Consider the following 23,739-nt stretch of genomic DNA (forward strand, 5'->3'; position numbering starts at 1 on the left):
ATTATTGCATGGCGGTACTTTGGCCCGCAACAGCTGTCGATTGGACGTCGAAATCTAATCCGCTCTCCCGTAGGAAGGTGTCCGACCATGGGCCTTTCTCGACCTCCTTGCTCTGTCAAGTCCCATCACCAGGGCTTGAAGGGAGGATGAAATGGCAGCCAGAGTTGGTGTCAGGTGTCCCGAGAAATGGAATGTTGGCTAAACATGTTCGGCGGCAAACACATGGTGTTGGCTGCCATCCTTGCCCAATGACATCCCTTCAAGAACAGTTCTCTCGATTTTCTTAAACCTCGCTTCATCATACCGTGGATCACACAAGGTCCAGGGTAACGGTTTCTTGAGTGTCTTCAAAGCTTTTTCTTCAAAACTTTTTAAAAAATTTTGGCCCCCGGTTATCCTACGTCACTCGACAAGACACCGTTTGCCACCTGTGCAAGTATGTGGAGGCATTCAGGCGGTCCCTCCTGGCACAAGTGTGGCAATCCGACGGGACTTTTCTATACGCACCAGGCCGGGTGGAGCATGACAACCATTAGGAGAAGGCTCCGGAGATACCACGGCATGCGCTGATTTCCATTTCGACAGGCTCGTTTATTCCAAAATGCTGCGCTAGTAGTATTGGTGGTACATGATAGTTCTGTCGTACATGCGAAACCTCAATGATGTCAATGTACAGTGTCGATAGTTTATCCCTCCTCCCGTTGAAACCCCTAAGCAACTTCTTCTCTCACCTTGGTCGACTTGCTCCTCTTCACCTCTCTCTTCTTGGGCTTCAACCACTCCTCCAAGCCCTGGGGCCAGTACACCCTATTTTGAGGCCCACCCATCCCGAATTCATCAGGAGAGATGGTCGACACCTCGACATCCATAGGCCCAGGCTCTGCCGCCTTGTTATCACCATCGCCATCGCCGTTGTCGTCGTCGTCTTCTTCATCGTAGTTGTCATTCTTGGCCCTCTTCTTCGACTTCTTGGGCGGCTTCTTGTTGTCCTTCTTAGCATTTCCGGCCTTGTTGGCGCGAAGCTCGTCCAGTCGCTCATATGGCACAACGTCGTTGAACGTGTCCCATCCTGGCAACTTGAAGGCGCGCATGAGCTCTAAAACCGCCTGCTCCTTGTCTTTGGCCTCGATCATAAGGTCCATGTCAGGAGGACAAGGAGGCAATGTGCGTACACGCGGCGAGTGTTTCCTTCGATCACGCGGTGAGACCGCACCAGGGCATGATTCACTGTAGTGCATCTTCTGCCGGATGCTCTTGCGAGTCCACGTCGCGCGAATACGGTCGAAAAGTTTAGTAATGTCTTCGGTGCCCTCTCGTAGCTGGCTCGCGTCGAATACAATGTTGTGGTGGTGAAAGTCGAGAACCAAAGGAATGTCCAGTTCCTCGCATATGGGCAGAAGGTCGTGGACAGACCACGATACGTCGTCGTTCTCCAGGACCAGGCGCCGTTTGACAGACGGCGACAGTTTGGTATAGTTGGTACGGAACCTGTCCAGGGTGGCCGGTTTATCACCGTAGGTGCCGCCCATGTGCAGAATCATGACGGCATCCCGGTCCTGCTGCTCGGGAAGGCGGAGCAGCGTGAGCAGCTCGTCGTGGTATTCCAGATCGCGAACCGCGGCATTGATGACCTCTTTGCGAGGCGAACCTAGCTGCGTAAACTGGCCCGGATGGGTAGTAAGCCGATGCCCGAGCTGGGCGGCTACTCTGCCCGCCTCGGCAAGAGCGTCGGCAGCGAAAGGGGCGAGACTATAGCCGTATTCCTCGTGGCTGGCAAAAGGAAACATTTCGGAGCTGAGGCGCATAAACTTGATGCCGTACTTGTCGTTCCATCGAAGCATCTTGGGAATGTCCCTAGCATTCGCCAACCCAATTTCCTGGACGTACTCCTGTCCGCGGCGAATGTCGGCGGGCTGGGTATCGTCGGGTCTATTTTTGGTTGCGTGTTCAGGTTGGGTCGGGTCTGCGAGAGGATGGCGATGTTGCAGGATGGATGCTATCCGGCAAGTCCGCGAGCAAAAGACTGGGGGATTAGCAGCGCGAAGGTATGTATTGAGACAAGCCTGGGAAGAGTATCGTGTTAGTTGGGCAGTCAACCTTGAGCGAGCATGGCTCGAAGTCTTGGGAACAGGCAGGTCTCACATAACCCAATCGGCCGTTCCATGGCAAAGGCAAATATGCGCTGTTGACGGGGGGCTCTCGTGCTGCACCCCTCTCGGGGGCGTCTTCCTCGCGGATTTTGTCGTCCTCGACGTCGCAGATGGCGGCTTCGCCATCGGGGCCATTGATTGGGGCGGCGTCCATATTGGGGGTGCCGGATCGCTCTTCCTCGTCCTTGCGGGCGCGATCCTCGGGGTCGGTTGGTCTCGTTTTCAGCCGGGGACGGAAGGAAGTCTCTTCCGATCGGCCGTCATCGCTGCGGAGGGCGATGGAGCTCGCTTCGACGGCCAGGCGGGACGTTCTCGTGGCGTTCTGTAGACGGTTCTCCATCTCGCTGAGCTCTATTACGGCGTTGCGCACGCCCTCCTGAAAAGCCTCGACCTTGTTGCGGCTTACATGGCGGCGCTTTGCGGAGGGCTCATCGGTTGCTTCTTGACCGGGGGCCGGGCACATTGTGGCGCCGGATTCAGGAACGGGAACGGGGTTAACTTCGGGCAGGTGACGGGCGGAACGACGTGGGCCGGGCTTGGCGGACTTGGGGTTGCCAGGTAAGGAATCCATAGCAGTAGCAGCAGACTTCTTACGTTTGGAGGGAGCCATGGCGGCGTAAGGGTTAAGTAGACGGGCTGGTGTGGTTTGAGTTTTCTCAGGCGTGAATTGGCTCGTGTGAACAGAATGGGCAAAATATGATATCAGGGACGGCGGGACACGGATAGGTGACGGCACAGAGCCGGCGTGACGGAACAGTCGTCGAGAATGACGGAGGCGATTGGCTGCGGCGGAAGAAAAGCTCCTCATGCAGAAAGAGTGACCGGGGGTGGCGGCGATGTTATTTGGCGAATCCGGGAGGGATGGGTTATGCTGGACGACCCTAGTCTTGAGATGATGGAGGGTGGGTGTCTTTTTTCCAGGCGGGAATGGCGATGCAGGGACGAGGTGTTACTGTCGTGATGGATGTGAGCCATGAGTTTGGTATGGGTACATGGGATCTGTTTGAAGCGAACGAAAGTATGCGTGTGATGTGTGTGTGTGTGGTGTTGATGAGATCTCGGCCGTGGCTGAAGGGAATGCTCAGTAGTGGGGAGCAAACACTGGAGAGACTGGAGCAATAGGAGGAGCAGGTAGCGGCGAGAAGAGCAGCTACTGTGTAGAATAGAATGGGTTGCGGTGTAGGCAGAGCAGTGATCACGCCGTGCCGTACAAAAGGGGGGAGGCTGGCTGTACCTGTAGGTAGATGAGATCAACCGACGAAATCGTAGATGGTGAGGTCAGATGGCGATGGCGAGGTACAAGGTATGTATGTGGATGTACGTGCATTGGCATTGGCTGCTGACCCTACCCAGGTACCCTACAAAGGGCAAGATGCCTGAGGTCCGCCTTGCGCACTTGTCACACACGTACGATGTACCTCTAGGATCTAGGACTTGCCGCCGTGGTGGGAGGCGGAAGGAATTGGATGGAAATAAATGGAGGCCGTGTTCTACAGTGTATGTTGTGTTGTGTTGTTGCCGTCGCTGTCGACAGTTCGGACTTCAAAGGGAAAGGGAAGGCACGGACCCGATGGACTGCGTCATTCCCCAGCAGACAATTCACAAGAGGCGGCGGTTCGACGTCACTGTGACAGACTTACAAGTACTCATTGTACCTAAGGTAAGGTAAGGTAGGTAAGGTAGGCGATTTCTACTGTGCCTGCATGCCTGCGTGCCTGCCAGACTGAGACGCCTGCTTGCCTACCTACCTTCCCAGCTGTCACACACCATTCGATGGGAAGCCACTTCGCTGGAGGCAATTGCAACACCAGGTGCAAGCACCTCTCTCCTTCCTTGCACCGCCAATCGTCGGCAGAATCAGCCTCGACCGACATGGCCAGGCAGGTCGGTAAGTAGGTAGGTACCTACCTACTTGCCCACCAACTCAACTAGGTGGGTGGGAAGAAGGTGAAGAGAAGGAAGGTACGAGCAGGTAGGGTAGGGCACAATATGTTTGCTCCAATTCCACACACATTTCGGCCGCATTACGCATTACGCATGACCTCATTCTCATCATCACGTACACACTCCCGGGATACCTGCAAGCCACACTGCACAAGCCACAAGCAACACCCATCTCCATCTCCATCTCCATCTCCATCTCCATCGTCATCTCCATCTACACGCCACCTTCCCTTCGCTCGAAAAGAACGCCCATCCGCCCATTGCGATCCAACCCAGCCCGCAGGAACTCGTGTACGAACCAGTGGTGATGCGACCCGGCTGCAATAAGGCCACGGGCCCTAGCAGCACCCTCCAGCGCTAGTCGATTCTTTTTCGTCCACCTCAACCCTCGGTTCGATTGGGTCGCCCGACAGTGCATCTGCAAAGCGTCGGATCACTTCTGATCTGGCTCGCTTAGGAGAGAGCCCGGGAATAAAAGCTCCGTCATCCACCGAATATCGCCGATGGGCACCCAACTCGCCCCGGGCCCTGCCATCGGCGCCTGCGCAGTTGACACCTCCCGTCATTGACTGAGCAACCCATCCGGCCGTGACGACGCGACCTCATGCAACACTGCATTGACTACGCGTTTCCGTCATTTCAGTTTTGCTAGCATCACCAGGAATAAGAAATTGGCTCTAGTTAGTTCACCACACCCGTCCATCATGTCGATACGGTCTTTTCGAACTACGTCATCTTCTGGCTTCAGATCGACTGCTGCACACTACTGCCAACAGAAGTTCACTTGGGATGCATTTCCGCCACCTGAATCGAATGGGTATCGCCGAGGCACAAAAAAATAGGAGGGAGCAAAAAACCGAACCATGGAAAGTACAAAACGCCCTGGCTTCACATCATCGGCACCACCAATCGCGTAACCGCAAGCCTGGCCGGACTCGGTCTGGCCACCCCGGACCCGTCGTCTCCCCTCACCCGCCCCGACTCCGGTCCCAACACCGGCCCCGACGACATCGGCTCTGTCGGTGCAGATGCCGTTCTCGTCCTCGCCTCCCGCGACTGCCAGTAGTGATTCCGGCAAACGGGGCAGTCATAACGCCCAATCAGAAACCATGACGAGAGACATTTGGCGTGGAAGGCGTGCTTGCAGCTCTTCAGCGTCAGGACATCGTCGTCGGATGGCTTGGCATCCGTCTTGACCGGCGACTTCTTCCACTCCCGCCACCGCCATGCAGTCTCTCTCCACTTGGATGCCGCTGCCCGAACATTCCGGCTACCTTTTGCGCCTTCGGCTGTATGCTCAGAGTTCAGAGTCGGCCCTGCTTCTTCCCCACTTTCTTCTAGAACCCCGACCGCCCCCTGCGATGGCCTTGTTTGCATCGGTCCTGCTCCGGCCGCATTGGTCCCAATTGCGACGAATAGCGATCCGATGCAGATGGGACTGCCGGCAGCACCACGGAGTCAGTGACAGGCTATCCTTTACACCCACAGATTATGCACCCGCAATTTGCGTTTCCCCGCCTGTCGTTTCCGGCTTCAGAGCACGTGCTACAGCTGACCATCCCCTTTGGCTGTCGCGCCATCGCCAAATGCTGGGCGTCCCTCCAAACGAGATAGGCAGACTCACCATTCTGGTTCCGCATCGGTTTGGTGGAGGCCCGATTCGAGGTCTAACTTCTCGAGGCCAACGCTCGTGCACTCCGATACCGTGCTTAGTTTGCGACGAGCCTCCTGGAATTGCGACGTCCGGGGATGGTATTTGCGATGATCTTGCACCCACATGTACGTGAGACAGATTCTACCGAGCAGCGCACACGTCAGCTCCATGTCGTCGCTCATTTAATCGCGGACCGGGCTTTCCTACGGTCTGTACATCGGCCCACAGACGAGGAGGAACATGAAGAGCGTGAGCAGGATTATGCCGAGTTCGTCCATGTCGCCGTCGGCGATGTAGCAAGGGGCATTTCACCGTCCCCGCTTGACGACTATCAATTGACGCGATGCGGATGTGCCTAGGCGCAAGTAATGCTCAGTCAGTTTGATTGCGACTCCTGCGATGGAATTCGCAATCTGTACGTTACGGCGACGATTCACAAAGAAACACTAGCAAACGACGAAGACGGAACCGGCTCTCGCGGCCCTTTAAACGGCGCCGGGAAAGCGGACAATCACAGTGAGTTGTGATCAGATGACAGCTGACCGGCCGACCTTGGCCCAAACGCTACACAAGATGATGGGTGACGGATTCCGTGGCTACGAGGCTTGTGTGCAGCGCCGGGTTGGGTGGTTGGAACCTGGAATATGGAAAGCTAGATAACGACGGGTCGGTCAGACAGACCAAAGAGAGTCCTGTCCTGTTCATCGGCATCGACGCAACCCCGCACTCACCCACTAACCCAATCACTCATCTCACCTGCGGTTTACTCACTCGCTCGCTCACACGCAATTGACATATCGAAGGTGGCGCTCTTCACCGCTGGGCGCCCAGGATTCCGTGCAAATAGCTGGCGGCCCAATGGTGGAATCCAACTTAACCTCCAACGCTTTTTCGTGCCCAGCTTCTCTGGTCATCTCGTTATCATCGTCGAAACATCGACCCCCTCATTCCTCACCCGACGATGCTGGTCATCTTCCCTCTCGTTCTCGTGGGCCAAGACGCTTGGCAACAAACCCCAGCAACTCAGGTGCGAGTTGGGAATTTGAGAAGCAACTCCAGCTCGAGGACAAGAAAAATAGTCTTCTGCGGTGACGTAATTGTAATGGGCGTTACAGGTCCTGGTATCCTTGGTAAGCGGGGAAACACACACCCGTACGATGTATTCATAAACCGCTAGTGTGTGAGGACGGAGTCCAGGGAGTCTGGACTTCTGGGCAAAGACGACAAAACGCAACAACAGGAAGACGGAGTACAGAGTACTAGACAGTGGAGGAGGGGGGTGATTTGACTCTCGAGCAAACTCATCAGTGGATGGGCGGGGGAATGTTGGGGGATGACGGGGGGCGGCGTTCATGACCATCAGGAGAAAGGGGGAAAAAGAGCCCCTCCATAACCCACCACACCACACCACCCACCCCCTCCTCGCCTTGCGATTGCCCCTCTATCAGGCTATCGGCGGTGTTGGAAACATTACGGGACACCTTGAAGGAGGACGACGTAAGGACCGCCGCCCGGGGGGGCCCCTTGGAGAAACCCAACCCAACCTAACCTTACCGACCGACGACCCCCCGAAGAAACATCAGACAACGCAAAAGGGCCGACGGCGGCGCTGGAGGAGGAGAGGAAAGTGGACTCTGGAGGAGCGGCGCCGGCGCCCAGCGCACCGGCCAAGAAACGCCAAGTTGGCCGTCATTCCTTGGCTGGCAAACGGGCCAAACAGAGGCTCAGTAACGTTCGTCCGCAGTCCACCTCTCATGCCCACCTCGGGGCGGCCAAGACGTCCCGCTGTCCAATACGATGAACCGTCGTTACTCGCGCCGCTGAATCAAGCAAGGCTGGGCATGTTGGACGAGATTAGCAGAAAGCCTTTCAGAGCCCCTGTTAACCCCCCCCATCGTCCGAGTATCCCGCAAAAAACATGCGTCAAGTTGCAACATGATACGTGGAGAGGGCATCTTCGTCTGCTTGCGCAGGTTACCCACGATCTTGTTCTTCTCCGCCGCCCCCCCCCCCCCCCCCCCCCCCCCCCAAAGAGAAGAAGCATGGTCCTATCCGAGGAGCTTGCGATATCGTTCGACACATTTCAATGAGTCTATTCATCCATGATCCCTCAAGGACCGCTGTCCCCCTCAACTCCGTCCACCGTCTTCCCCTCCTCCCCCTCCTCCCGCCCAGCGTCTGGGCGTCTCACTCGGGGTGGCTGTGTTTCTCGGCAGACCCGTTCTCAACTTCTCTCCCCCCCGCCCGTATCGCGCCCGGGACGCTGTGAGTCGGCCACACCGGGGCAGGATCCCGGTTCCTGTTCGCGCTCTCTCCACGATGCTCGCAGCGGCAATTTGGACAAACTCTGGGCAGGCGTCCTCGGATGCGGGGGCGGACAGGAGGCAAGCAGCCAGCCAGGACGGTAAGAGGATGAGGGAGACGGACAGCGATGGGCACAACTGGTACAACACTGCGCTGTGCAGTGCTGTGCAGTACTGTGCAGAGATGGTGTGACGAGAGAAGGGTTGATTCGGGTCGAGGGATAACCGGAACCCACCAAACTGATTCGATTGCGGGTTTCGACGGGAGAGACGTTGGACGAACACGGCCGAAAGTCTCGGGGTCCCTTTTTTCTTTTTTTTTTCGATTGCGACGGTGCCGGCGCCGAAAGGGGCCGTTTCATAGCGTAACCTCCGGTCTCCTCATAATCGTAGGGACCCGGGACAAAACACGGCGCTTTATACTTGTCCAGTGCTCCGAGAGAGGCCTCCTGAGTAACGTAGTGCCGTGCGGGCGTCGTATGGTGCGTACGTCACTTGTTCACGGGTGTCGCTGACAAACGGGGGAACTGGACCTTCGCATGCCACGGCCCTGCTGTCCACGTCGACTGACAAGTAGGCTCGCTAACAAGCAGGTTGAGACAGGTCGGGCGCCGCGCAGACGAGGGGTAATCAGAGCAGGGGGAGGAAGTGGAGGAGATGGAGGAGGGGGCCGCGGTTCCTCACCCCGGTTTGTCTTGTCTCCCCCATCAACCATGACTGAACCCAATGAGTCTTTACGCGGGCTTCCCCAACCGTGCCGCCCAGGAAACGGCTGCTCGGCATTGTCTTGGCTGCTTGAAGGCTCTCTCTCTCTCTCTCTCTCTCTCTCTCTCTCTCTCTCTATCTCTTTCTCTCTTGCTCCCATCCTCTGTCTCTTCCTCTGTCTCCGCCCCTCGCTGCCCGCCGTCGGCGGTTCCACTCCCCAGTGTCCTTGCGCCGTCCGGGAAACACCGGGAGGAGTCGGCTCAGTGACAGACAAGTCAGACAGACTCAGGAGAGCGAGAGACCAAAAGACGCCCGTATGCCCGACGACGCTTGACCTGTGCCGGCCCACGGCGCGCCACGGATGCCATTTGCGGACGATATGACCAACCACACAACACGACGAGACAACACTACTGCAGACCTGGCAGAACCCCTGTTCTTCGTAAAGGGCAGTCTTCTAGAAGGATGGATAACCCCCCACATCCGGTGTTTCTTGGAAGGCAAAATGGCCTGGGAGTGGCTGAGGCCTGGTGGAGAAGAATAAAACTCTCGCCTTCCATTATCTCTGGGCGCAGGCATGCTCATCACCGAAAGCGTCGATGCCTCCTCCCCCTCGCACCTCGCAGGCTATCAGTCTCGTCCACCCCCCCCTTTCCCTTTCCCTTGTCTCCGCCCGAGACCCAACAGACTTGCTCGATTACGACGCCCAGACTTGCTCCTCGGCCTCTTAGACGAGCAGGCTGCCCAGAATGAGGCCCGCTGCCCAGACTCTCGGCGGACTCAACATGGCAGGCGGGAGCATAGAGTTCCCACCGAGATCTCCTATGGCGTGCTATCGAACAACTCGCGTGCCTTCGACCGGCTTTCGGACTCCCTGCTCCCAAGATCCAAGAGACTCCAACTCCATGGGAAAGCCTGGGGTCCCCCCGGAGGAGCCCCGCGCAGAGCCGCCAAGGCTGAAGGAACACCTACAGACACACACACACTCACACACACATACCAACGAGCGAGCGAGCGCAGTTCCTTGCGGGCCAAGGCCATACTCCCCGCCTATCATGGTATGAAGTCATACCGCCGAGCGACGAGACGAGAAAGTATACATCTTCTCCCAAGCCCCCCCGAGATTTTGGCTTTCTTCCCGTTTCCCATCTCACTCGATTTTCATCAGAGATCGTCTCAACCCCCGGGCCCCTTTGTTGTTGACCCTTCCTTCCTATGCTCGCCTGTTCTCTCGACCTTAAGGGGGTAGAAGTGCTTGAACCTGGATAAGAGCAGAGCACTCACACTTTTGCCCGTTCCATAAAAGCGTTTCCTGTCAAACAAGACTAACAAACAAACTCCCTCGACTCCGATTGGATCCGACGACGACCACTCTTGGCACCGCCGGGAGACATCACGTCTCTTTTATCATCGCTCGAGGACTCAAACACAAAAACACATCTCTGCTTCCCTACCTACCTCTTTAACTCTCTTTCCTCTCACCCCCATTCAAGTTCGGGAATCTCGTCCATTCCGACGTTCAAACCTTCATCATGGGAAAGAAAGATCCCGAGGCCGAGGCCATGGCCAACCACGTCTCCGGCCAGGCCAACAAGCCCATCTCCCGTCCGGCCCACGCCTTGACTGTTGAGCAAGTCGTCCAGGAGCTCAGAGCCAACCCGGACGATGGCTTGACCCCCGAAGACGCAAAGGCTCGCCTTGACGAGTATGGTCGTAACGAATTCGGCGAAGAGGCGGGCGTCCAGCCCCTGAAGATCTTCATCGGACAAATCGCCAACGCCATGACCTTGGTATGCCGTTCCTCGCCCCGTGTTTCTACCCCTTGACTCAAGGCGTCCTGTTCCGCCTGGACGAGCAAACAAATGGAGAGGCTCAGCTAACATGGCATCGATAGGTTCTCATTTTGGCCATGGGCGCTTCTTTTGGCATTGGGTCTTGGATCGAAGGAGGTGTCGTGGCAGGTGTCATCCTGCTCAACATCACCGTCGGCTTCCACCAGGAATTCAAGGCCGCAAAGACCATGGACTCCCTTCGGTCTCTCAGCTCTCCCACCGCCCAGGCTGTTCGTGAGGGCCGAAACATCACCGTCCCGACTGTCGAGATCGTCCCCGGTGACATGGTCGAGCTCAAGACGGGTGACACCATCCCCGCCGACGTCCGCATCCTCGAGGCCGTCAACTTCGAGACGAACGAGGCTCTGCTGACGGGCGAGTCCCTTCCCATCCGCAAGGAGGCTGCTCTGACTTTCGATGACGAGACCGGACCTGGTGACCGTCTCAACGTTGCCTACAGCTCCTCGACCGTCACCAAAGGCCGTGCTCGTGGTATCGTCTTTGCCACCGGAATGTACACCGAGATTGGACAGATCGCCGCCGCCCTCCGGGGTAAGAACTCTCGCCGTCGCGACGTCAAGCGCAAGGAGGACGGCTCTGCCAGTTTCGGCCGTTACCTCCAGGCGTGGACTCTGACCCTGTCTGATGCCGTCGGACGCTTCCTCGGAGTGAATGTTGGAACACCTCTCCAAAGGAAGCTGTCCAAGCTTGCGATCCTCCTCTTTGGTATTGCCGTCATCTGCGCCATCATCGTTCTGGGCGCCAACAACTTCAACACGGTCCAGGAAGTAATCATCTACGCTGTCGCCACCGGTCTGTCCATGATCCCCGCCTCTTTGGTCGTCGTCTTGACCATCACCATGGCCGCGGGTACCAAGCGTATGGTCCAGCGTCACGTCATTGTCCGCCAGCTGAAGAGCTTGGAAGCCCTTGGCGGTGTCACGAGTAGGTCAAATTCACATGCCTTGAGCTATAGCGTCATTGCTAACCCCCCCTTGATAGACATTTGCTCCGACAAGACCGGTACCCTTACCCAGGGCAAGATGGTCGTCCGAAAGGCCTGGATTCCCGGAAAGGGAACCTTCTCCATCAGCAACACGAACGAGCCTTTCAACCCTACCGTCGGAGACCTAGGCCACAGCGTTGACCAGCCCAAGGACATTGACTTCCGCACCAAGGAGGGCGACGGCGAGCCCTTCTCCAACACCGACGCCGAGGACCGCGTCAAGTCGAGCACCGTCCTCACCGACTACTTCAACGTCGCTTCGCTTGCCAACCTGGCCAACGTCCACGAGACTGACGGCGAGTGGCACGCGCGCGGCGACCCTACCGAGATTGCCATCCAGGTCTTTGCGTCCCGCTTCAACTGGAACCGTCTCCGCCTCGCGGGAGAGGGCAACCGCTGGAAGCAGATTGCCGAGTTCCCCTTCGACTCCGACGTCAAGAAGATGTCGGTCATCTTCGAGGACACCGAGACCAAGGCCGAGGGAGGGGGCAACAAGACGTGGCTCTTCACCAAGGGTGCCGTCGAGCGCGTCATCTCATCCTGCCCCACGATCCAGATGGGCGACGAGATTGTCGAGCTCACCAAGGACATCGAGAAGGACATCCTGTCCAACATGGAGGCTCTCGCCCGTCTCGGGCTCCGTGTCCTGGCCTTCGCCAGCAAGCCTGATATTGGTGTCGTCGACGGTCACGAGAACCTGGACCGCAAGCTGTACGAGAAGGATATCACTTTCCGCGGTCTGATCGGCCTCTACGACCCCCCGCGCCCCGAGTCGGGGCCGTCGGTCAAGAAGTTCCATGAGGCCGGTGTCAGCGTGCACATGCTTACTGGTGACCACCCGGAGACGGCGCGGGCTATCGCTCTCGAGGTCGGCATCCTGCCCACGCGCATGAACGAGATCTCGGCCGACGTCGCAAAGACTATGGTCATGGCCGCCCACGACTTCGACAAGCTCTCGGACGACGAAATCGACAAGCTCCCCCACCTGCCCCTCGTCGTCGCTCGCTGTGCTCCCCAGACAAAGGTGCGCATGATCGAGGCCTTGCACAGACGCCAGCGCTTCGTGGCCATGACGGGCGATGGTGTCAACGACTCTCCCAGTTTGAAGCGCGCCGATGTCGGTATCGCCATGGGAGAGAGCGGCTCCGACGTCGCCAAGGAGGCCTCGGACATTATTCTCACCGACGATAACTTTGCTTCGATCCTCAACGCCGTCGAGGAAGGCCGCCGCATGTTTGACAACATCCAAAAGTTCGTCCTGCACGTCTTGGCCTGCAACGTCGCCCAGGCCTGCACTCTCCTCATCGGTCTGATCTTCAAGGACGAAAGCGGTCTCTCCGTGTTCCCCCTGGCGCCCGTTGAAGTCATGTGGATCATCATGATCACGTCTGGTCTCCCCGACATGGCTCTTGGTTTCGAAGTCGCCGCCCCGGATATCATGGACCGACCCCCTCAGAACGTAAGATACCCTCCCCACACACCTCGATCCCGTCGATACGGATCACACCCCCCAGTTATGAATGGAAGCTAACACAACACAAAAACAGATGAAGGTTGGTGTCTTCACCTGGGAGCTGATGCTCGATATGCTGGTGTACGGTCTCTGGACAGCCGCCCTCTGCCTGGCCTCATTTGTCCTCGTCATGTTCGGCTGGGGCAACGGCGAGTTTGGAAACAACTGCAACAACACGTACTCTCCCGAGTGTGACACGGTCTTCCGCGCGCGTGCTACGTGCTTTGCCAGTCTGACCTGGTTCGCCCTCTTCCTCGCCTGGGAGATGGTCAACATGCGCCGGTCCTTCTTCCGCATGCAGCCCAAGAGCACCAAGTACTTCACGCAGTGGTTCATCGACACGTGGCGCAACAAGCTTCTCTTCTTCGCCATCGTCATCGGCTTCGTCACCATCTTCCCGCTTATCTACATCCCCGTGCTCAACACATCAGTGTTCAAGCATGCGCCCATTACGTGGGAGTGGGGTATTGTCTTCGTCTGCGCGGTGCTCTTCTTCATGGGTGTCGAGGCCTGGAAGTGGGCCAAGCGCATCTACTTCCGCCGCGTCGCGCACAAGCAGCATGGCGGCATCGCCGACCTCGAGAGCCGCGTGTTTGGCCACTACTACACCATTGGCGGCGTCGAGCTCGAGTCGTCTCCCACGCTCGGCAGCCGGACCATCACGAACGAGAAGGACATGCGCGAGAAGGGCGGCAACGGATACTCCAGCGGGGGTAGCCGGTAATGGGAGCCGAGTCTCAGTAAACACAAAAAATTGAATAGGAGGGGGGAAGAATGACGAGGGATGCGAGACAGGACAGGTGAGGTGAGGTGAGGAGGGGAGAGGGAGAGAAAGAGAAAGAGAGAGATACCAGAAGCTCTGTTGATGATGATTCCATGAAGCAATTCATACGTTGCATTTCGCTGCATATAGACATGGGGGTTTGATATACCAACCAAGGACGAAAAAGTCAGTGCTTCAAAGAGAGAAGAAGGAAGATGATGGTTGATGATGGTCCACGACGGGATGGCAGATGTCGTTGGGAGATGACAGATGGTCCTTATTGGATCATAACAATATTTACCAAGTATTATTTATTGTTTACTTGAATCCGATCTACATTATGAGAATATCCAAACGTGTGTCTTCTTGCTCGTCCTGATAGAGCCCCCGAGACTCGCGTCGAATGGCTGCAATTCACTGTCTTCTACTAGAGGCAGCTCTCTTGACGATGATGGCTGGCCCAGGCGCCGGTTACACCACTGTGAGCAAGAAAGCAATGGCGACCAAGACCGCGAGCGAGGACGCGGAGGAGACGGGTTTGGCGTCGCCCTCGTGCTTTCCCCGGCGTCACGAGGAGGAGGCGGCGGAGGCGGCGGAGGCCTCGGGGGCGCCGCAAGAGGACCCCGGGTCGTAGCCCCTGAACCCCCACGGCTTGCATCGTCGGGTGGTCGCTGTCTTGTTAGTGGTGGTGGTGGTGGTGGAGGTCGGCAGGGGACACTCGGGGGTCGTAATGGTCTCGGCAGTCGTGACGGTCTCGAGGGTCGAGGTCGTCAGGAAGCACGCCTTGGTTGGTCTAGCGGAAGCGCTGGCGGGAGTCTTGCACGGCCGCTGGATAGGCCAGTGACCCCGGCATCTCCACGGGAAAGCCGGCTGGGCCGGAGCTGTAGGCGTAGCCGGGGTCGAGGGCGTCACGGAGATCGACGTGGGGATCGGCTCCGGGGCCGGCGTGGACTCAGGCACCCACGATGCCGCGGTAGTGGCCGTCGCCGCGGGGCCTCTGACGTAGTCTTTATACCGGTACAAGTTGCCGCAGGACGGGAGATGGTCGCACTCGTGGACCCGGCCTGAGCCTGAGCCCGAGGCCTTCTTGTAGCATATCTCGCGGCAGGGGCGCAGGCCGAAGCCCACGTGGATCTTCTTGTCGTCGGCCGTGGCAGTGAGGGCGAGGCCAAAGAGGGCGAGGACGAGGGATCCGGAGCGCATGTTGTTTGCTCTTGGGTGGTTATGTTATGTTTTATTTGGCCGCTGGGAGGTTGATTGAATGAACTAGACGGTTTTGCTGAGACTTTGACGGGATGTTGCGAAGAGTGATGTTTCTTTGGTGGTGAAGTGGGTGTAAGGATTCAAAGATCGAGGTCCGATGAGGGAGTTTGCTCTTCGTTTTATCATTTGCAACTTGCCATCTCCGAAAGGAGTTCTCGGATGACGCCAGAGATCCATGGTCGAGTTGGCTCTTTTTAAAGGCCCTATTCTTGTAACCTTTGACGTCTATCCGTCTCCGATGTGAACCGCAGCCATCGCGACCAGCCCAGTCGGCGAGTCGAACGAGGCGCGACCAACAACAAAACTTCTCTTGGCAACATGCTTCTCCTTCTTCTTTTCCTTCTACACCACCGCAAAAGTCTAGGGGACCGGCTACGTGGTTATCAGCAGAGTGTACGCTTATGCCATCACGAAACAATAACCTTCGTGCTGCCCATGGTTCCGGCTTAACTACATACCCATTGACAGAACGCGACATGGATAATCCGTCAGCATCGCCAGCCAAGCCGCCTACCCCGGCCCCCGCTCCCTTCCTTTGCGTCTTCTCGCCAATGTGAGAGGGAATCGCCATACCTCGCGAAGCTCGCCTCTGCGCCAGACGACTGGCACTCTCGACTCGTCGATCCGCCAAAGCCGTACACCTATGAGCCGATACACTATTTCTTCTACGGCACCCTCACCCAGCCCGGCCTGCTCAAGCGGATCCTCGACCTCGAGCAAGAACCCGAGCTCCGCCCCGGCAAGGTGATCGGGTACAGCCTCTCCTCCTGGGGCCAGTACAAGGCCCTCGTCGACGGCAGGCCTGGCGAGGAGGTATTCGGGCACGGGTTTCTTGTCGATTCTGCCGAGCAGGAGTTCAAGCTGGCCCGCTACGAAACGAGCGCGTACGAGCTGGCGCCGTGCATGATCTTCTTCGCCGACGGCAAGAGCCCCGAGCAGGCCCAGGCCAAGACCTTCATGTACGCCGGCGATTCCGAGGCGTTGAAAGACGGGAGATTCGATGCTTCTTTGTGGGAGCTGCAGATGGGCATGCGCTTGCCTCCGCGGTGGCGCCGCCAGCATGGGGAGGAAGAGAGCTCCTAAGCTAAGCTTTGGTTTTTCTTTGGTTCTACTTTTATACTCATCCATCTCTGAACCGAACAGTTTCGAAATCGGTTCGAGGAAGGGGAGGGTGTCAGTAAAGATGGCCTCTGTTGGCGTTTGAACCCGTACTAGTGGCTGCGGCGTCTTGGGCCAGGTGTATGGGGAGCATAGGCTGCTGGCGGTGATGGCAGTGGAAGGGTGGCATGTATATACTATTCTCATCGCGTACTTTCTCATACGTTATGGTTACCCGTGATCTATAATAGTATTTTCCGAAAGTAAAGCCATATAGCGTGGAGTTGAAGGTCCTGTGGTCCTGCAGGTCATCCTTGAGGGCGAGAACCTCGCGGAGGAAACCTGTCAACAGTCCTATATTTTCGACCTCTGTCTGTCCATGCAAGGCAGTCCCCGTCGTAGCAACATGCAGCTGAATTCGTTCTCAGACCATCGATCGATACATTTACAGCTCCTTTTCCACGCCGCTCCATAGCCCCTAGCCTTTTGGCGCGTCAATTCCACCACCACCCATCCAACATCCACATTCTTGGTCCACTTATAGCCAGCGCGTCGTCAACAGTTCAATCCGATATGATATAGTGACCAAGATGATGGCCTCTCATCTTCGAGAGGTTTCCCTATGAAGTGGAACGATGTGCCTGGCTCAAAAAAATCGAGTCGAAGTCGAACACCAAATTCGACAGAGTACGAGGTAAAACTTTGTTCGCTGTTCCGGAACATGAGATCTCCTGACAGTGTGATGTACGGACCACACCAAGCGGTCTGTTGCTGCGCACGGCGGGTTTAATTCTCGGTTCGGAAATCAGCAGGCATGTGTAATGAGTGTGATAGTCTTTTGGTCTTCAGGACGATGATGTTGATGATATCATGGTGACCTTGTATGGGTTTTCTTCTTCTTTTTTTTCTTCTTTCTAATTCCCATAAAATGTGACCAGCAGAGCAACTTAGTAAGCGTTGGACACGATGTTGGAATGAATAACCTAGCCCAATTGTCAGTGTTGTGAATCACTCAGTGAAGAGAAACACCATAATGCACCCCCTCCTGCGTACTTCACTCTTGTCCGCGTCTAAGCCTCCCTAAGCCATGCTTTGATAACCAATCCAAGACGCCTAGTAGCGCAGCTAATCCTGCTGGCTAACTCTCCACGCATGACGTAAGTCGAGAACGCCTCGCCTCCGCAGATTCTTGCGACCCCGGCCGCTTTGATGCGGAGCCGAGGTACGCCTCAAACACCTCCGCTCCGCGTTCCTCATTGCAGAGTTTCCCTCGTTTTAAGATAACATCCCCTCGCATCCCGGAACCCCGCGTCTCAACCTTCTCCCTTGGTCCCTCATATTTGGATCAAATTAAATAGGGCCAGCTAGGCTCAGTTCATCTTTCCAGCCATCTTCACGTATCCGAGGGCTCATTCGCGACGCACACTCACTAGCTCAGAATGGCGGCGTTGGTGTCCGTCTTGGTAGCTGGACTGGCCATCTTTGGGGGCTACACTTACGCCCCGGCCGCCCAACGTGCCGTGAAGCTCGTTGGTATCGGACGAGTCAGCGTCAACACCTCCGTGTTGAACGGCGGCGACTTCGTCTTCATCGACGACACTGTGTATTGCGAGGATCTGCATCACCACACCCCGAGCGGGCTCCTCTTTACCGCCTGCGATGACAACAAAGAGACGCGGGCCGCGTGGTTCCCCGGCCTGGCTAACCTCGACGACCCCGTCAAGAGCAGCAAGCAAAAGGGCTCCTTTCACGTCATTGACCCCAAGGTGCGATCCGAGCCGGTTCTGCTTACAATTTGGGATGCAGGATAGCCGCTGACATGAACAGGATCTGACCCAAAAACGACTCAGGTTCGAGAACTTTGACAGCACCTTCGTCACCCACGGCATCGATGTCATCTCGGACCCCCAGAGGCCAGAGGCGGTCTACATCTTTGCCGTCAACCACGTCCCTCACCCGGACTACCTGGCCACCAAGATCGGAGGCCAGAGCGAGCAGAAAGTCGTCCAGAAGTCCCAGTCGCGCGTCGAGATCTTCCACCACGTCCTGGGGGCGTCCACCGTCAGGCATCTGCGCACCGTCATCCACCCGCTGATCAAGAATCCCAACGATCTCTTCGCGGTGGACCCGTACTCGTTCTACGTCACGAACGACCACTACCACTCGGAAGGTATCGGAAGAATGATTGAGGACCTGTTGCCTGTCACCTCTTGGACCACCACCGTCCACGTCCGCGTCGACGAGATGTCCGCCCTTCTGCCTACTGATGGCCTCAAGGTAGAGGTGGCCCTGTCTGGACTCCGCAACAACAACGGCCTGGGCCACGGTCGAAGGCCCGGGGAGATCATTGTCAACAACTGCGCCCGCGGAGAGATCCACCTTGCCCAGCTCTCCCCTGATCCCAAGAACACCAGCATCGACCTCACGGAGACCATCCAGGTGGACACGTACATCGACAACCCGGCCTGGTTCGAGGACCCCTACAAGTCCGAGGTCCTCGACGCCAGCGGCTTCGTCCTCGCGGGCGTCTCGCGGCCCATCGACATCCTGGCGCAGGCCGGCGTGGGGGAGCCCAAGATCGGTTCGATCGTGTGGTACGTCAAGCCGGCCGCGGGCGGCGGCGGCGGTTACGAGAAGCGCATCATGTTCGAGGACGACGGCACGAGGATCAGCTCGGCCGCGACTGCCGTCCTCGTTGCCATCGACCCGAGCCAGGAGCAGGGCCAGAGGAAAGCCTGGCTCTTCATCACGGGTTTCATGTCGACCAGCGTTGTCGCCGTGAAGGTCGACCTATAGGACGTGATGGATAGGTTGTGAAAGCTGGCGTGGTTGAGGGACTCCGAGTTGACTGCATTCCTTTTGCGGCCAAAAGCGTCCAAGAGGTCAACATCTTGAGTTACAGCTGGAGTACTTGATCATCTCGTTGCTCCGAATGAAGTGAGTCATTTGTGTGTGAAGCTGGTCTTATTCTCATTACATGTCTTCACCTATTATTATGTACCAATCAAACACATTTCCTCACACAGGTATCTTGTCATGTAGGCCTTTGCTCTTCACGTCTGGAAAAGATTTCATTGACGCCTAATTGGATGTGAATCCCCCGCCCTGTAGACGTCCTGGATGAACCCGTCTGCGTCGCTGATGATTCTGATGGCCTGGTCAACGCTCGGCGACGTAGGCTCGCCCATGACTCCCTGCCAGCCCTGCAAGAGCTGCCTCAAGTGGTCACCAGCACTCAGGACTTCAGGCCCGATCAAGTCCTTCAATGCCTGGATACGGCAGGCGGCGAGAAGAACAAGCATCGCGCCGGCCATGCTGTCTCAGGAGGCACACGTCAGTGAGAGAGCTCTCGCATACACTCATTTCCATTCCACAGGACGGCGCGCTACTACTTACGAGAGCGAGCAAATCCAGGTATCGACCAGGACTGTTTGGCCGAACCCCCTCAGGTTGAGGATGTGCAGCAAGCACGCATCCAAGCAAGCCTTGCAGTTCTTCAAAGCGTCTTGGCTGATGGCGTTGCCGCCAGCCATGCCGCTCAGCATCCACATCAGGTACGGCCGGTAAATGACGCTCCGGCAGGTGAGATACCTCTGCCGCAGGAAGCCCCCGTGCTCCGTCGCCGTGCTCTGGCTGTTGCCGACCACGTTGAACCCGACGCTGAAGGCGAAGGCCGGCGGGAGGACCTCGCGCCACTCGTCCAGCTGGTGGTTCAGCTCGGCGACGACGTAGGGGAAGCGCGCGTGGTCAAGGGCGGCGCCGGTGCCGTGGGCGTAGAGGAGCTGGTGGACGCGGTTCAGCAGACGACGCATCGATATGCAGGCGAGGAAGTACATGGAGGACTGCTCCTCCACCTGAGGGTCCTGGTGGGTGTTGTACTCCCCCGGGAGAGGAGTCGATGACTCGATGCGGGCAATACCGGACTGGGGAAGCCCGGAGAGCTCGGCGAGATAGTCACTCGGGGAAGTTGTTAGTCGAGAGAGCTCTCTCTGCCATACAAGTAAGAAAGAAAGATTGGCTAGCTAACCTCTCGAGGATATAGCAAGACCAGAAAATCCTGCGAATCCGTTCCTGGTCTTCCGTCGACTCGGACTCGGGTGGGTAGGAGAGCAGCAGGAGACATTTGGCGGATGCGGCGTTGATGTATTCCCAAGCCTGCAACGGCCGCCGGAGGAAAGCAAAGTACATGCTGCAACCCGCGGGTCAGCAGGTTTGGTCAGCCAAGTCTTATCAGACAAAGTCACTTACGCCGTGAAGAACAAGCAGTGCGTAGCCGTGCTCCCCACGTTGGTGTGGATGACGTGGAGCTTCTTCAGCACGCTGTCGAAGTACATGTCGCCCATGGCCTTCCTCGCCGCTCTCCGCTTCCGTTCTTCGCCGCTTAGTGTCGCGCCGTCCGTCAGACCGGCGGTGACTTGGCCGACGCAGCCCAGGGCCATGGTCAAGAGTGCCAGGCAGACGAGGATGCTGTCCTCCTCGGGGATGCCGTCAGAGATGAGGTCGCGGACTTGGTCCAGCTGGCTGCGGGACATGGTCGGGTACCAGAAGTTAACGGTGTGCTCGAACGAGTCGATGATGGCCCCGATGTCTTCCGCCGTCACGTAGGGATACATGCTCGTCGACCGCGTCTTCACCGGCGGCCGCGACTGCTCGAGGTGGAAGATGGAGACGTATCCGTCCCGCATGGTCGGGTAGGCATCGAAGTGAGGCCACTGCAAGACCGACTCGGTGGTGCTCGTGTGCATGGAGTCCAGCACGGCGTTCTCATAGTTGTTCTGGTACTGCGTCTCGGAGACGGGCGTGCGCTGCGGCTGGTTGTGGTGATGGTGATGGTGGTGGTGGTGGGGTTCGGTAAGCGGAGAGCCGGAGAAGGACCCCCGCGACGCGGACCGGAGGGCCGGGGACACGACGGAGGGCCGGCGCTCGGAAAAGGGCGGCGCTCCCTTGAAAGACCCCTCATGAGACGGGTTCTGTGAGAGGTGGAACGCCGATGCGGAGGCGGAGGAGGAGAAAGTGGACGAGAGAGGACTGACAATGGTGGCCTTCATCTCGTGGAGAAACTTCTCCACCCTCAGTACGCCCTCGAGGATGAGATCGCTCTTCCCGCGCCTGATGACGTGCAGCACACGAACGGGTCAGACCTCATGTTCCTTGGTGTTTCCTTCTTCCCCCCCTCTCCCTCCCCAGTGCTTTGCCCGGAGAGGGACCAGGAGCCGGTAGATACGCCGGGGATGACGGCGCCGGGCAGGAGACTTGTGAACTTACGAGTTAGCCTCGGACCCATAGGTGCATTCCTGACGCGATGCGGAACACGACGCGCATGGCGTGTTGCCGTTGCATCTGATGCCCAGGGGGGGCGTTCCGTTAGCCCATCGAAGCGGTCCCGAGAGTCTGGGATGACCTAGACCTGTTGCTGTCCGGGGCTATGATAACGTACCTGATCTTCCGGGCCCGACACGTATCGCACTGCGCAAAAGAAGAAAACGCGACGTCAGTCCATGTAAGTTTCCTGGTGTTCGGCTAGATCGCCGGGTAGCAAACTCGGCGAGCACTTGGCCTGACTGAGATGGCGATGCCATTAGGGGGAAGATCTGCAATACAGAATCTTGAAGGCTGGTTGGGGGGCGCGGGGGCAGCAGCTGGAAAACTTGACGAGATAATCGTGAAAAACACCCCCCCAAGACAATGGGCCAAGATGGTGCGAGCGAGACATCTCCAAATCTCCAAAATGATGATTTGTGGTGGCCTGATGAGCGCGAACAGGCTCCAGCAACAAGAATTTCTCCAGCAAAAATCACAAGAAAATGACAAAAAACAAACTTACGGCATGGCTCGTCCTCAACCTTTTCCTGGACGGTTCATTGATCGAGTCACTGTCCATCGTCTCCATTGAAGCCGCTGGGTGGCATGGTGTAGTAGCAGCTGTGTGTGTGGCCCGGTTCCGCCGTGGAGGCAACTTTCGATCCGAAACGGACCGAGGTGCGAGAGGGGAAAGGGGCAGAGAGGGTTTGGGGGCCGTGAGGGAGGGAGGAGAAGATAAAAAAAAAACAAGGGGGGGCGAAGAGGAATCCTGGCAGAGAGACATGCATATATGCACCCACGTGTGCGGTTGTGGGGGAAGACTCGACGGTGTGGAGATGCCCGAGAAGGGCAAGGCCTTGGGGGAGGGAATGGCTCAAGGAGGGGGCGGAGAGGGACATGGGCAGGGAAGAATTGGAGAAAATATGCCGGCCTTCGCCCAGAAGGGAACAGTTTGAGGGGGCATACGAAAGAAAACTAGTCCATGGTCGAAGGGATCTCGACCGTCAATGGTTCGCTCCGCATAGCCCCCCGGGTGGGTTGACCTGGCGGGGATGTTCCCCGTTACCAAGGAAATGAACGGGCATGTCTCCGTTCGTGGCCTCGTGGGTGTCACAACTGGGACGACGTTGGAGAAGCATGTGCAATAGAACACCAGCAATGCTCTCGCTAGTAGAGGGTGTGGCACAACCAGATGTTCTTCTCCAGTTACTTGAAGACTGTGAAGGCTGCTATGCTGTCATTCTTGTTGGCCTGATGTACTGCATCGTTAAAATCTGGTCACTCGTGTTAGCAAAATCAATCCTGTGCCGCTCCAATCAGGACAGTCAGTTGATGCTACCCCAGCCTCCCATTATGCAAACGCCGCCTCGGCTGATTGCTTGAATTCAGTGCGGGACAAGAAGTTATTGTCACAGAATGCTTCTAAGCAAAAGGAAGTAAATGCAAATAGATCGGTTGAGAGACTAACGAGAGGGTGCAAAACAATGGTAAAGACCCGCGCCCGACCGAACACCCGGCCCGGTGGAGCCCCATAATTAACGCCGGACGCGGCCCGGTGCCGGCCCTATACGAGTAGTCCACTTCTCGTCCTGTCTGAGCTGCATCGTGTTTAGGACACTGGCTGAGACTGGGCGATGAGATGGCCAACAGAGCCTTTACAGTGATACGTGGCGAGGATGCGGGCGGCCTTTTCGTGCTTGCCGTTTGCCATGTGCCATCGAGAGGATCCGGGGATGAATAAGGTACCGAAGCAAACAACACCGAATGCTAGCCTAGAAATAGAGCAAGTCAGAACTCACAAGACCCACATGATTGTAGAAGAAAAATGGCATTGTTTCTCTTCATGGTGGTGTTGATTTGCATAGCAGCTTCAGTGATCACTGTGAGGAACTCATTTTGGCGTATCTCATAAGGTTTTGTTTCCATCGACACCACCCATCAGTATGTGACACTCACGTGTTATTAGATGAAACGAAACTAAACGATAGAGACCTCCGTTAAAAAGAGGTTCATCAAAGCCGCTGAGTGCTTCATTGAGATAGCCTAGGGAGTATATACCAGCAACCATCAGATTACAGGTATCATGAAGGTTCCGTAGTAAGTACGGATGAAAAAAATAAAAGGCTCAAGAACAGTGGGAAAGTGGAAAGATGGAAATCTTAAATGGGTTTCACTTGAAGGAGACGAAAGACTGGGAGGCGATGCCA

General features: G+C 56.9%; 8 protein-coding genes across 8 annotated transcripts; 4 read left to right on the forward strand and 4 right to left on the reverse strand.

Annotated features, from left to right (window-relative positions):
• Positions 1–563: 563 nt before the first annotated feature.
• On the reverse strand, positions 564–4,063 carry CDEST_04121 (Putative UV-endonuclease UvdE, xylose isomerase-like superfamily). The gene is made up of 3 exons (XM_062920280.1): positions 3,385–4,063; positions 2,143–3,102; positions 564–2,063 (listed from the first exon to the last, which is right to left on the reverse strand). Exons 2-3 carry the CDS (start codon positions 2,956–2,958, stop codon positions 711–713), a joined length of 2,169 nt encoding a protein of 722 aa, XP_062776331.1. The 5' UTR covers positions 2,959–3,102; positions 3,385–4,063; the 3' UTR covers positions 564–710.
• A 919-nt stretch (positions 4,064–4,982) lies between these two features.
• CDEST_04122 (Putative E3 ubiquitin-protein ligase RING1) lies at positions 4,983–6,203 on the reverse strand (the record flags this gene model as incomplete). The annotated part of the gene is made up of 3 exons (XM_062920281.1): positions 5,956–6,203; positions 5,719–5,889; positions 4,983–5,532 (listed from the first exon to the last, which is right to left on the reverse strand). The coding sequence occupies exons 1-3, from the start codon at positions 6,024–6,026 to the stop codon at positions 4,983–4,985; spliced, it is 792 nt and encodes a 263-aa protein (XP_062776332.1). The 5' UTR covers positions 6,027–6,203.
• Positions 6,204–7,174: 971 nt separating this feature from the next.
• Positions 7,175–8,566, forward strand: CDEST_04123 (uncharacterized protein; the record flags this gene model as incomplete). Its single annotated transcript, XM_062920282.1, has 2 exons — positions 7,175–7,736; positions 7,809–8,566. Exon 2 carries the CDS (start codon positions 8,180–8,182, stop codon positions 8,564–8,566), a length of 387 nt encoding a protein of 128 aa, XP_062776333.1. The 5' UTR covers positions 7,175–7,736; positions 7,809–8,179.
• A 247-nt stretch (positions 8,567–8,813) lies between these two features.
• CDEST_04124 (Putative P-type ATPase, HAD superfamily, P-type ATPase, transmembrane domain superfamily) lies at positions 8,814–14,215 on the forward strand. Its single transcript, XM_062920283.1, has 4 exons — positions 8,814–10,546; positions 10,651–11,533; positions 11,591–13,053; positions 13,142–14,215. Exons 1-4 carry the CDS (start codon positions 10,289–10,291, stop codon positions 13,829–13,831), a joined length of 3,294 nt encoding a protein of 1,097 aa, XP_062776334.1. The 5' UTR covers positions 8,814–10,288; the 3' UTR covers positions 13,832–14,215.
• A 222-nt stretch (positions 14,216–14,437) lies between these two features.
• On the reverse strand, positions 14,438–15,073 carry CDEST_04125 (uncharacterized protein; the record flags this gene model as incomplete). The annotated part of the gene is made up of 1 exon (XM_062920284.1): positions 14,438–15,073. The coding sequence occupies one exon, from the start codon at positions 15,071–15,073 to the stop codon at positions 14,438–14,440; it is 636 nt and encodes a 211-aa protein (XP_062776335.1).
• Positions 15,074–15,451: 378 nt separating this feature from the next.
• Positions 15,452–16,216, forward strand: CDEST_04126 (Putative gamma-glutamyl cyclotransferase, protein AIG2; the record flags this gene model as incomplete). The annotated part of the gene is made up of 2 exons (XM_062920285.1): positions 15,452–15,526; positions 15,602–16,216. 2 exons carry the CDS (start codon positions 15,452–15,454, stop codon positions 16,214–16,216), a joined length of 690 nt encoding a protein of 229 aa, XP_062776336.1.
• Positions 16,217–16,675: 459 nt separating this feature from the next.
• CDEST_04127 (Putative six-bladed beta-propeller, TolB) lies at positions 16,676–19,291 on the forward strand. The gene is made up of 2 exons (XM_062920286.1): positions 16,676–17,997; positions 18,059–19,291. Exons 1-2 carry the CDS (start codon positions 17,671–17,673, stop codon positions 19,025–19,027), a joined length of 1,296 nt encoding a protein of 431 aa, XP_062776337.1. The 5' UTR covers positions 16,676–17,670; the 3' UTR covers positions 19,028–19,291.
• A 1-nt stretch (position 19,292) lies between these two features.
• On the reverse strand, positions 19,293–22,316 carry CDEST_04128 (uncharacterized protein; the record flags this gene model as incomplete). Its single annotated transcript, XM_062920287.1, has 7 exons — positions 19,293–19,546; positions 19,628–20,218; positions 20,259–20,420; positions 20,480–21,340; positions 21,497–21,571; positions 21,669–21,697; positions 22,056–22,316. The coding sequence occupies 7 exons, from the start codon at positions 22,314–22,316 to the stop codon at positions 19,303–19,305; spliced, it is 2,223 nt and encodes a 740-aa protein (XP_062776338.1). The 3' UTR covers positions 19,293–19,302.
• Between the last annotated feature and the right edge of the window lie 1,423 nt (positions 22,317–23,739).

The sequence above is a fragment of the Colletotrichum destructivum genome, chromosome 3 (assembly GCF_034447905.1).
Source record: "Colletotrichum destructivum chromosome 3, complete sequence".
Lineage (NCBI taxonomy): Eukaryota > Fungi > Ascomycota > Sordariomycetes > Glomerellales > Glomerellaceae > Colletotrichum > Colletotrichum destructivum.